This window comes from Grampus griseus (assembly GCF_964374135.1).
Source record: "Grampus griseus genome assembly, chromosome: 12".
Taxonomy (NCBI): Eukaryota; Metazoa; Chordata; class Mammalia; order Artiodactyla; family Delphinidae; genus Grampus; species Grampus griseus.
Window position 1 is genome coordinate 88,460,282 of NC_139006.1, and position 13,208 is coordinate 88,473,489.

Genomic DNA, 13,208 nt, shown 5'->3' on the forward strand with positions numbered 1-13,208 from the left:
TGGAAGGCTCCGCTGGCTGTGGCCTCGGTTGCCTATCGGGCTTGGGGGCCGGGAACTGGCCAGGTCCCCGCCGGCCTGCTCCCTCATGCACGCCAAGGAAACCCAGCCTGGAGACACTCCTATGGGACAGCTCTGTGCGTCTCCTGCAAGACGTGGTGTTGCCATCGCTGCCTCCTTGGCCACCTGCTGAAAACGCTCGAAAGCACTGCAGGAGGGAGGACAGGAGACTGAGTTTGCGAATGCAGCTGTCTCAACTCCCCAAGTGCTGTGCAGAGAGCAAAGGTCAGTTCCCGCCGACTCACGACTCGCTCACGCGGGGGCACTGGGTTTGCTCTGGCCACCAAACCAGTGGGCAGGCTGAGTGGGCCAGGCACACCCCTTTGCACCTGAGTTTCCCCATCGGTACAACCACAGTGATCCAGAAGAGCCCTCTGGCTCCACAGCCCCAAGATGCAGGATCCTGGTCCCCGCCAGAGCTGTCTGGTTGAGCCCAAAACGTCTGCAAAGCGTTTAGGGGGTGACTTGCGTCTGTGACATCCCAGGAATCAGCCAGCGCTCCCCTTCCCCTCAGGGCTGCTTCTGCACAGGCTGTGCATCCTCCCTTGGGCCCTGACGGGCCCTCCCCCACCCCCAGCTGACCCGCGTGTGCCACTCAGACTGAACAGGGCAGCTCCAGGGCTGAACATGCTCCACTGTCAATGTTGAGGGTTGGAAACCCCCATATTTGCTTCCAAAATAGCCCCAATTCCTGTACTCCTTATCTTTGGGGAAAATGCATCCCCCGCCTCTGTGTGTGCGCGCGCACACACACACACACACAGACACACACACACACACAGTTTCTTCCTGGCCAGCTGGATACCAGGGCTGGGGTGGTGAGGGCAGCTCGAGAGCTGTGGGCAGGGTGCCGGCACCGTTTGCAGCTCTTTATCTGCTCAGAGCTTTCAGAAGCTCAACTGAACGAGATGAACTTTCTCACGCACCCCAGGAGCTGGGGCAACAGCACCATTTTGTTCCCATTTCCAAAATGCTATCCTCGTTGAGAGGAAGAGCTATAAAAATAAACAGGACATTTAGGGTTTGGGGGAAAAAGTGACCTTCTTCATATATTTTTTTCACTGGAAGCCCTGCTTCTCGTGGGGCTATTAAACGTCTGCCCTTTCCCCGGTGGATGGCTGTGCCCAGAGCTCGGGGTCAGCGCTCTCTTGGCTGGGGCAGCAGCTGGGCCTGTGAAACAGCTCTCTCTTCTGTGTCTGAAGGGCAGCTCCAGGGCTCGCTCCCCAGAGGAACACAGGAGCCTGTTCGGTGCCATTTCCCGGCTCAGCAGTGAAGTCCCCAAAAGGTACCTTCATGTTTTTTGTTTTTTTTAGTATTTGAACTTCTACGGCATTAATTTTTTAATTAAAATAGTTATTTTCAATTAACACATTATCAGAAGGAAAACAAAATCTACCCGCAGAGCAGGACCCCTGTCCTGCGTGACTCAGCACAGGGGCTCCAGGGTCCACACCGAGGCTCCCTGCTGCCTGGGGCGGCCGCATCGGAGTCACCACCTTTGATCAGCTCCCTCAGACTCTCCGAGGCCAGCGCCACAGGCTGGGGTGACTCGCTGAAAAAACGTAAAATATATCACTTCCATGTATTTCGACTCTGTTGATTTTTTGGTCTTGCCCTCAGCAGAAATACTCTCCACGAAAAAAGAACTGCTCGGTACAAAGGGATCCAACCCTACTTGCTATACGGAATTACCGGTTTTCCTCGAAACACTTCTTCTGGCCTTGAAAGGAGACACTCCCCAACCTTTTGAGGCATCCCCTTGTTAAGGGAACTGTGTGAACTGGCGGAGACCAGGCCGCCACCACCTCCCCCCGCCTGGCCCTGCTGGCACAGGACGGTCACTGTCCCCGGGGGCCTGAGGGAGCAGCCCCGGTCTCACAGGGGCCACAACTGTCCCCCACGGAGGAGACGCTGGCCCAGCCCTTCCCTGGGGTCCCCTGAGGTGAATGAGGACGAGACCGGCCCTTTACTCTGCCCTGGACCCCCCACTCCGACTCCACTCACAAGGCCACGCTGGATCCATGAGCAGTTTATTGAATTAAAGCCACCGACAGAATCAGCAGTGCTCCCACACGTGGCATGTGGGTCACCCCTGCAACTGGTAACGCTTTAATTTGGAGGCAATGACTGCTACAGACATCTCCTTTCATTTTTAAAAAGTAAACGTTTTCAAAGCATCTTGCAGGCCAGAGAACTAAGCAGGATCCTCAAACATTCAGGAGTTTTTGAGGAAAACTCAGGAGGAGGAAACGGCTCCGCACGCCGTGCACTGGCCACGGCAGACGCTGCAGCTTTGGCACCAGCCCCAGGACCGTGGACACTACAGAGCCACCCCTCTGCCTGGGGGAAGGAAAAGCGCCTGCGGGAGCCGTGTGGAAGCATCTAAACACTTGCCCTGCGGGGCCCGGAGTTGGAGCAGGGCCGCTGGGCACGGCTGAGATGCTCGTGTAAACCGAAGGGGGACCAGTGTCAGACCAGCACCCCACCACCACCAGGCACAGCGGATGCGGAGGGCTGCACAGGAAGAGGGTGGCGGCAGGGACGCCCTGCACAGCATGGGGGAACACCTGCCTCGCTGTCCCCTGCCCTGACCCGCAGGCATCTCCAGGCCTGGAAGACAGATACCTAAGGCCATATCTGCAAGCACACGGTTCCCAGAGGAAAGGGATGCCTGTGCAGTAGCCCTCCGTGGGGATGGCCAGTGGGTCTGCCCGGCCCCAAGCCCAGGCCCTCAGCCTTCCCAGGCAGCCCCGGGGGCTGCTGCACCCGCCATGCCCCAGCACCCGCCGAGAACCCAGGCCCCACTCCCAACACCCCGGGGCTCACACTGGCCAGAGCCCGGCTGGAGACGGTGTGTCCACGGCAGCCTGCCCAGGAGGGGCCGGCAGAGCAGCGAGGCCACTGGGGGCCCTGGAAAGGGACCTACCTAGGGTTTCGCACCCAGAGCCCTGTGATGCTTTGGTACCTCACCCCCACGTGTCCCGGGCCCGACCCTGCCGGGAGTCACCCCCAGCCAGTCTGAGGCTGCGGGCTCCGTGGGCTGGGACCTGGGCTCTCCTGGTGCCGTTTCTCACTCCTGCCCCCCGTCTCTCCCATCTTGGGGCTCCCCAGCCCAGCTGCAGGCCCCCTCGGCCCCATCAGCCACGTCGAGGCCACGGGGGCTGAGATGTGGAGGTTTCCTGAGCTCCTCGGTCCTGCAGGGCCCAGGGTGGCCTCCTCCTGGTATGTGAACATGACTCAGGCTCCAGCCAGCAGTATTTTGAGCCAAAGTGGGAGAGGAGACCTGCTTTTCCGTCACCTTGAGAGCAGCAGGCGCCCAGCCTGGGGGAAAACCTGCTCACACGAGTCCCAGATAACAGAGCACAACATCGGCACCCAGGCCCCATCACCCCCCGAGAGCCGCAGAAGCTGAGCAAGACCCAATGGCTGGGACCCTGTCTCGGGGCCGCAGCACCCACCTGCCCCACTCGGGGAGGACAGGTGGCCTGGCCGGAGCCCACGGCCCGTGGTCCCGCATCCTCATCCTCCCAGCTGCCTCAGAGGGCCTTGGCGCTGGCGGGGTGCGCTGCGTGGGGGGCCGGCTTTAGGGGGTGGCGGGTGAACACGTAGGCCTGCCCCAGGATGGCCAGGTCCACCAGCACCTGCAGCAGCCCGCACGCTGAGAACTGCAGGGGCGCGCCGTTCAGCAGGAAGTAGGCCGTCTTGAAGGTGTCGCCGCTCGTCCACATGAGGACCATCTTGATGCTGTGGAGACATGAACGGTGGTCAGGGCTCACAGACCATGGATCAGGGGTCACGACCCCTGGGTCGGGGGACATAATCCAGGGGTCAGGGGCCAAAATCTAGGGGTCAGGGGACATAACCCAGGGTCAGGAGACATAACCCAGTGGTCAGGGGTCATAATCCAGGGGCCAGGGGACATGCCAGGCCTCCTGTCCTGGCCATGAAGCCACTGCGTGCATGGCCGCAAGGACAGGAAGGCCCTTCAGCAGGAGCAGCCTCAGCTCTCCAGAGCAGGGGAGGGGCTGGCACAGGGGCCGAGCCCACACGGCCTCACAAACGTCCCATCCTTCCTGGCTGCAGGCACATCAGGTGTGTGTCCCTCGGGAGACACGCTGTGGCCTCAGACGGGAGAGGGAAGACCACCACCTCCTCATGCCGCGTCCCACAGGCTGACCCTGCAGCACGAGAACTGGCCTGGGAGGGGCGGCCCTCTGCCCCCCACACCTGCACCCAGGGGTGCTAAGCAGGAAAGCAGAGGCTGCCGGGCGAAGCAGGGTGATGCGGGCTTCTCCTGGGAATCCCCTCCAGGCCAGGCCCCTCACTCAAAAGACAGCCTGAGGGCGATTCCATTCCTGGTCATCGGTGCCACTCCCAAAGTCTGAGATCGGTCCGTGTGGCACAGAGCGGCCCCGTGTCATCTATCGCTCACGTCTGCACACACCTCTCCACACACAGCATCTAACGCCTGGTTGCCAGGTAACGGGCATGAGCACCATCATGTTTTCCTGCATAAAGTGTTTAAATCAGACCCACTCCCACAGCAGGCACACACTGCGTGGCTCACTAAACCAGACCACGGCTTGAGGGGGGGCCGCCTGTCACAGGGAGGAGGTGAGGACCCTCAGGGACAGGATGACACCAGGCTGGAAGCCGTCTGTGCCCCAGGTAGGGCGGGCACTTTGCGCCCCTGAGGTGGCCCCGGTTCACCCCAGAGCTGGGCGACCTCCGACCCCAGGTCAGCTCTTATCAGTAAAACCAGGCGAGGAGCCCGTGGCCCAGTGCAGGGATGTCCATGTCCCCTGCTCTGCCCACAGGAGTGTCAGCCCGACCGTGCAGAACCGGGACAGGAAGTGGACAGCTCCCCTGACCTGCACCCACAGCGTCTGGAGGCTCCCATGATCCTTAATCAGGAGAATGACTCAGGGCACGGGGAGGCCCAGCAGGTTGGCTCCCGTCGACCCTGCAGCCGGCCCACCCATCTGAACAGCCCAGCGCGTCTCGCTTGGCTTGTCGCGTTGACTCACGTGGCGTTTGAAGACTTTTGTTTTTAATTAGCTGATACCTAACTCTGCATTTAAAACTCCAGGTTGTTATATATCATCAGTCCTTTTTCTCTGGCTTTCCACATTTATTTGACTTTGGTTTTTAGCAGTTTGTGATGTAATGCATGTTTGGGACTTGCTGAACATCTTAAAGCTGTACGGTGATCTTGCATCAAGTTTGGGAGGTCGTCAGCCGTTATTTCTCCGGCATTCTCTTCTGCACCAGTCCTTCCCCTCTCCTGTGGGCTCAGGCGACACGAATGTTAGATTTCATGGTGCTGTCCCTGAGTCTGTTCTCTTTTTTCCCCCCGATTTTTTTTCTGTTGTTCAGACTTTCACTGATCTTCATTAATCCGTCCTGTGTCGTCACCATTCTGCTACTGAACTACTGAAGTGTAGTTTTTATTTAGCTACTGTATTTTCAATTTAAAAATTTCGGGCTGGCTTTTCTTACAGCTTTTATTTCTCTCCTGAGATGGTCCGTCTTTGCATTGATTTAAAGAGCGTCTGCCGTTGCCCTTTAGAGCAGTTACACCAGTGCCTTGAAAATCTGATAATTCCAGTATCTGTCACCTTAGTTGACTGTTTCTCAATTCTTTGTTGTCTGTTGATCGTCTTTTGAGAGTTGCTGAGATTTTCCTATTCTTCGTGGTGAGGAACTTGGGTTTATATCCTAGACGTTTTTAACGTTCCATAAGGAGACTGTCTTGCTTCAGTCCTGTGGAGAATGTCGTGTTTTATGTTCTACCAGGGAACCGACGCGGTTAAGTTGAGTTCAAGCTGCAAGTTCTGGGTGGTTTTCAGGGGCTACGGCTCAATTTCTGCTCAGTTTTCAAAACCACTGCGGCGCTACTCGTATCTGCACTGTGTGGGCAGCCCTTGGTGGCCAGGCGGGGACTTGGGTGGTGGTGTGCCCCGCAGGTCCTGGAGGAGAGCCCTTCCTGCCCCTCAGACCAGGCAGAGCGGCTTCTCTCGGAGCTCTCTACCCAGCACACCGTTCTGGACTTGGGGCTGCGCCGGAGTCCAGGCTGGCAGATGTGAAAAAACAAAACGTCAATCCGTCTGCTCCAGCACCCAGAGCTGCTCCACCCGTCCCGTCCGGATTTGTAGCTGCACCCGAGGGGAAAGACGGGCCCTTCGTGGAAAAGATCTGAGATTAGCAGCATTCCATCACTGGCCACCCTGTGCCCCGTCCCACGTTTTGCTGGCCTTCGCTGACTGGTCCCTGTGGACACCTGACCTAGTAGACCCCGGACGATGGCTGAGGAGCAGCAGGGAGAATGCCTCACTGCTGTCATCCCTTCTCCGTGGCATCTGTCGCCACAAAGTTGTGCCTCTCTCTCCGTCTGAATTCTGTCCTGCTCTGGTGCACCAACTCGGAATTTTAGAGTGAACTAGTGGTGTGAAAAATGGCCTGTAGGTGACTGCATCACGGTCCGGGGACACAGGGGACTGGACAGGGGCCGCCCACAGCGGTATCTGGAAAGAGCAGCAGGTGGGAGCACAGGGGCTGCCCAGCAGTGGCTCGGGTCAACCTGCACACGTAGAACCCCGGGGGGATTGCAGAGGCTGGGCGGGAGGGAGATGCACATGACACGGTGGAGAAACGCACCAGAGTGACAGCTGCGGTGGGAGCGGTGTGCGCCGGGGGACTGGGCACCAGTGTGGCCGGGTGGCACCGGGAGGCTGCGGGCACCTGGGCAGACCGGAGCCACCCATCTGAGCTACAGAGATGCCCAGCCTGCCAGCGAGGCTGCTCCCAGCTTTCCACAGCTCGGAGCACCTCCATTTCAAAGGAAAACCCACACCCACAGAGCAAGCATTTCAAGGAGAAGCTCCCACAAGCAACCGCTATGTCTGCAAAAGGCCATGAAGACAGGAAGAGAACCAACGAGTCATAAATGAGTCTAGTTCCATCTTACAGAATTAAGAGCTGAGGCCCAGTCTCCCCCAGAGGTACCCGAACTTAATAGGAGACTCAAAGACCCCCCCCTCCAAAAACAAACAACACGGAGTGGCCTGTGCGGCCCCTTTCACAGAGGAGAGGCTGAGGCATAGAGAAGTCGGGTGGCTTGCCCAAGGGCACACAGCGAGTGCCTTACCCTGTGGGAAGGGCTGGGGAGGGGGCGGCAGAAGGCACAGCTGGAGCCTGGCCCGGGCTGGTGTCCGTCTGGGCCCTGGAGGCACAGGTGCACCTTCACCCCACAAGTGGAGACGTGAGGTCACTGCAGAGAGCTGGGCCCTGCCTGACACACACGAACATTTTTAGCTGCCCAGGCGCCTCCCCGGGCCCGGCCCACAGTCAGCTCTCGCCCCGGGGGCAGGAATCCGACAGGCCCCACCAGCAGCCCCACGTGTTGAGGGCTCGGGGCAAATATTAATCAGGCTGCTCCCGGCCCGTCTAAGCAGACCAGTGCCAGCCTGAGCGACGTGAGCCCTCGTGCAGGGCGCTCTGGACATACAAGCTCGTGCCTCGCACCCTCTGGTCACCCCAGACCCTGCGGTGCCCTGTGGACGTGTGCCGAGCCCAGGCCCATTCTCCCCACACGGGTGTTAGGTCATCCTTTACCCTCAACAGCTATCGGGCAGGGCGAGCCCCGAGGCTTGGCTACCACTGGCCAGCAGGCCAGGGACGTCCTCGTGGACACCACGTCCGGAGCTCGCCTGCTGCGCACGGCTGGGTCTCCAGGAAGACCCCTCCTCGACAGAGGGCTCAGCTGGCCCAGGGCTCCAGTGATGCGGGGGGCGCAGGGCTCAGAGAACCTTGCAGAAGCCGGTCTGGGTGGGAGGGGAGACCGTCCCCAGGCTGCATTCCTCCAGCTCAGGGGGCGCCGGGAAGCTGGATTCCGTTTTCTAGGTCCCCCCTCACACCGGGCCCCACCCCAGCTGCTGCCTCAAATGCCTGGCCCTCCCCGCCCTCGTGCTATTTTAATCCGGGCCCCCGGTACCTCATTCTTGGCTCCAGCATGTTTCCTCCCCAAGTGAGCAGGCAGATGACTATTCCTAAAATACCTCTCACCTCATCCTCGCCCCATCCGGCCGTCCAGAAAGCCTCCGCCCGGCCAGTGCCCACGAGGTGAGAGCCTCACCCCTGCGCCTACCCCGGCCCCGCCAGCAGCCCACACACCTCCCCGGCCGCGCCTCATTCCCACCTCCCGGCCCGGGCCACACCTACCCTCCTGTCCGCCTATCCAAAGCTCCCCGAAATTCAAACCCTACCCAGAACACATCCCACAGGAGTAGGTCTTTGTGACCGTGGGTCACAAGAAACAATGGTTTCTTGGGTGTGACATCCAAAGCATAGCAGTTTTTTAAAAAGATCCATTGGACTCCATCAAAGTCCAATCTTGTGCTGCAGCGTGAAAAGCCAGCACACAGCGGGAGAGGATATCTGCAAATCATGTATCTGTAAGAACAGTTAAAGATCTCTACAACTCAATAATGAAAGACAGCTAACCAAATTTTTAAATGGGCAAAGAATCTGGATAGACCTTTCTCTAAAGAAAACGCATAAATGGCCAATAATCACAGGAAAAGGTGTTTGATGTCATTAGTCACCAGAGAAACGCAAATCAAAGCCACAGGAGATCCCACTTCACACCCACGAGGATGGCTACAATCAAGGGGTCAGAGGGTAACAGGCGTTGGTGAGGGTGTGGAAAAGCCAGAACCCCCGAACACCCCTGGTGGGAACAGAAGATGGTGCAGCCACCAACTCAGCAATTCCACTGCTAGGTGTATTCCAAGACAAAGGAAAACATACATCCACACAGAAACTGGTACACAAATGTTCACAGAAGCACTTTCACAACAGCCGAAAAGATGTCAAACCCAAATGTCTACCAGCTGAAGAAGACATAAGCAAAACCTGATCTGTCCGCACACTGAAATATTATCCAACCTTAGAAAAGATGGACGCTGACAGATCGTACGTGGACGGACCTTGGGAACATTATGCAGAGTGAACGCAATGAAGGACCTCGCATCGTCTGATTCCATTTACATGACGTGTCCCGAGCACAGAGCCGCAGAGACGGAAAGCAGACCAGTGGTTGCCCAGGCCTGGCGGCGAGGGTGGGGGAAACGGGGAGTACTGATGGGTGTGAGGCTGCTTCCTGGGTGACGAGAATGTCCTAAAATTAGATTGTGGTGACGGCTGCACAACTCTTTGGAAGTCCTAAACTCCACTGAATTGCGTACTTTAAATGGCGATGGTGTGACAGGTTACATCTCAAGGAAGTTTTTTTTTCTTTTAAGTTCCAGGGCTTTTGCTGAATTCTAATTCCAGCCCTCCTCGTCCATCGACTGGACCCTGGGTGTGGCGTGTGCGCACATGTGCAGGGGTGTGTGGCGTGTGCGTGTGTGTACTGTGGCGGAGAAGCGTGTGTGGGAGCCCAGGCGTGCGCTGTTACCACGTGCATGGTATTCTCCGCTCACACCATTGTGGGCTGATTACGTGTCAAGGACGACAGAGGAAGATGAGTGGGGGCTGAGAAGTGACGTACGTGCGGCCCCCGGGGGAGACGCCACCCTGATTCCCGAGCAGCCAAGGCAAGGCTCCAGGCGCCCAGCTCCAGGTTCAAGGGCAACGCCGGAGCCGGACCAGGTGGACACTTCCCGGACGCTTTCCGTCAAGGCAGGAAGTGTCCCCGCTGGGACAAGGCAGCGGGCTGGGGCATCCCCACCACACCACGGGGGCCGCGCACGCACACACGCACGCGCGTACACACGACCTCCTCTCGTGGCCCCTGCTCGCTCCCGGGCTTCCCGCCTGCCCCTCCCCCTCCTCAATCGTAACCGGTTCCCCGGATGGTTTTCCCCACAGCTGGCCTCCTCTTCCAGTCCCACCCGCCCCCAGGCTCTCCAGTAATTACTTGTTGGGGAACATCTTCCGATCCGGCCAAAACGCGGAGGAAGGAGGGAACTTCTGCACTCATTAGTAACATGATTTCGAAAGCGACAGCACTTTCTCGTACTGGTTCAGAAGCAACAGTCACTCAACATTTTGTAAAGGGAAATCATCAAGTATCTCTTGCATTTCCTCCAAGAAATGTACGTGTGTGAAAATGAGTGTGTGCATGTGTGTGTGTGAGCATATGTGCATGTGTGTGAGAATCTGTGCGTTTGTGCGAGTGTGTGCATGTGAGCGTGTGCACACACCTGTGCGCGTGGGCTCACACCCTCTAAAGGCGTCATGGGTAGGCCCTTCCAAGCAGGTCCACAGGAGATGAAGTTGGCCCTCAGACAGGACCTCACAGCCCCTTCCCTTCTTACACCTCCTGACGGTCTTCTGTCTGAAGCAAGTTGAGGCTGAGTGTCTGCAGCAGATCTGTGGTGGCCCTGACCACAGGGCTCTGAGAATCCCAAATCCCAGCGGGTCCAGGGCTTCTCCATCAGAGAAGGTCGGGGGGTGAAGCAGCCCTCCCGGCGGGCTCCCTGGATGGATGCCTGAGGACGCTGGGTCAGGCCACGCAGAGCGGCTGCTGGGAAGTGGGGACGAGGGGCAGAGGCAGCCCTGAGACCAAGTCCTGAGTCCGGGCCTGGGTGCAGGAGAGGGAGGAAGGCCTCTGGTCCTCTGCTTGGGACGGGAGCAACCAACCTCAGGAGGCTCCTGTGTCCATGCCGAGGGGGGCTGACCATGCAGCCGGCCGGAGGGTCCCGTGTCGGGGCAAGTTCTGGTCTGAACCTGGGCTGAACCGACCCTGCTAAGTGCACACAGGGAGCCCCAGCCTCTCTCTCCCAGGCCGGGATGTGGAAAGCGCAAGGGGCGCTTTCCTCACAGCCCCACCCTCCTCGCCCCACCCAGGAGCCCGCGATCCGCCCCGTAGGAATGAGGCTACAACGTGACAGGCTGGACACTCGGGGGCAACCATGCTCGCCACAGCTCAGGCTCCCGCGGGCATCCAGGCTCCCTGAACACACGGGTGGCATCGTGCTGGCCCTGGGGACGAGGGAAGGGTCAGACGCAGGTCAGACCAGCCCGGGCTGCACAGGGAAACCTAAGAGTCTCATTTTCAGGATCGTGGAATCGGATTTGCTGACGTGTGACAGCCAAGCTGTTCTGAAGACACGTCACTGAGCAAGGAAAGAAGGCCCCACCCTGGGGACAAAGTGACAAAACGGAGCTTGGCAGGGATGGAGCAGAGACCGCGGTGGGGCTGAGGGAAGACCCAGCAGAGGGACGCGCGGAGGCCCGGGTGCCCGTGAGCTGCGCTGGGAGAAGCCTGTGCCGGCGTTGCACTGTTTACGCACCTGCTTCAGGTTTAATCCATCAATGCGTGAAAATTCCTTCACCTCAGAGTTTCTCTTACACAGACTTCTTCGAAGAAGCACAAATTTTACAGGAAACAAAACTGTAACCAGGCTCCAGCCCTGTACTCACTCTCTCTCTCAGCACTCAGTCTGTGCTCACGGCTAAGAAAAAGGGTGTTGGCCCTTTAAATACACACAGAGCAAGGTCACCTCTCTGTTAACTCCAGCTGAGCAGAGAACCTGTGACCCTCCCGTCACCTCACCTCCGGTCACCTGTAGGACACGCCACCCCACACCACACGCAGAGGCCCCCAGCGGCCTGGCCCTGCAGACCCTCCCACGGAGCCCTGCCACGACAGCAACGCTGAACAGGCCCCTAACCTAATCACACCTCCACCCAGAGCCGGCTCTGAGTGGCAGGGCCCACGATTAGGTTAGTCGTCTTAACGAGGACGAGTGGGGCTCTTGAGAGGACCCTTCACTCCAAGCTGATTGAATTAGCGGCCCGTGCCCATGTCCGTGACAGAGACTGCCCCCCTCCGCTGGCTCCGGGCCCTGCTCGGGCCCCGCCGGCTGGCATGGAGCGGGTCTTCGTCCCCGCGCAGCCGGGCCTTCTCGCGACCTGCTCGCGGCACTGACCGCAGTCTCCTTCCCTTCCCTTCCGCCTTTGCCTTCTGTCTCCTTTACCCAGTGCCACCAGGCAGGCGGGTGGTCTGTTGGGGGGAGGGCACTGGGGGAGAGGGGCTGCGGTCACCAAAGGCTGATGACCACACGCATCCTTTCCGCCCTAAAGTCAGAACCTCAGGAGCACGTGCACCACCCGGGCTTCCTCCTTTCAGGTCCAACGCCCCAGGTACCAGGGCCTTCCGCGCATCCTGTCACTCCCGAGGTCACCCTGAGACAGGAAGGGGGATGGCCACGCCCACGCCCGCGCTTCTGCAGAGCAGCACAGACCTCCGTGGTGCGGCCTGGCGTCTTTCCAACACTGCCTTTGCTGGCTGAGTCACCACAGCCCCACCAGGGACAATTCCCACTGGGGCCTTCTGCAACTTTTGCTGTTGTGCACAAATTCTCCAAGAACTAGCCCGATCAGCTAGGTACCCACACTGGTAAATTTTCCACATTCATACCTGCTTCCCCAAGTGTTCTCACTTTCCCGAAAGTGATTTCGAGTATCAACTATTTTAGTCCTTCCTGAGTTCATTCAATAAATATTTACTGAACTGAACTGCTGTAATTTTCCAAGCACACTGTCAGGTGCTGGGGAAAGAAAGAAACAGGATACAGTCCTTGCCTTCAAGGCTGTCAGTCAAGTAGATGAGCTGGGCAAATTAAAACATCCGTGCATCACTGTCAGATGGCAAGGATGTTTCTGGAGAAACATGGAGACGGTGGTCAGATAAAAGGAGGTTTAGAAGGTCAGCCTTTTAAAAGACAGCTGCAGTCATGTGTCCCATACCCAAGATAAGAGGATCACACACAAAAACAAAGGGTTAGTTAAAATCAGGTGTGACACAAACTTCAGCTTCTTGGAAGACAGAATCGTCTCCCTGTTCCTCCCCTATACACCCTGGACATTACACAGAAACACAAGACTCTCAAAGGTGGGGAAAAGGCCACAGGAATGCCAGACTTGGAGCTGAAGAAGCAGGAAATGCCAGGAGGCCCCAGGAACAGGCTGTTCTCTGTGCAAAAGACCAGGAAGGGTGCAGCCTGGCAGAATAGGCAACTTTAGCCAATAACTGCTCTACTCCAAACAAAACAGAAAAAAAGGCAGCCCCACCACCACCCGTGATAGCAGAGGAGGGTGGAAATCCTAGACGTTTACTCCTGCCAGGTGTCCCAATCCCACCG

At 58.2% G+C, this 13,208-nt stretch overlaps 1 protein-coding gene across 1 annotated transcript in view; it reads right to left on the bottom strand.

The window, feature by feature from the left end:
- Nucleotides 1-239: 239 nt before the first annotated feature.
- SLC66A2 (solute carrier family 66 member 2) overlaps nucleotides 240-13,208 on the bottom strand; it is a 50,842-nt gene continuing 37,873 nt past the window's right edge. Inside the window, exon 5 of the mRNA XM_082668393.1 lies at nucleotides 240-3,801. Coding sequence (XP_082524519.1) covers nucleotides 3,594-3,801 — 208 coding nt within the window. The 3' untranslated portion in view covers nucleotides 240-3,593. The remainder of the gene's footprint in view (nucleotides 3,802-13,208) is intronic.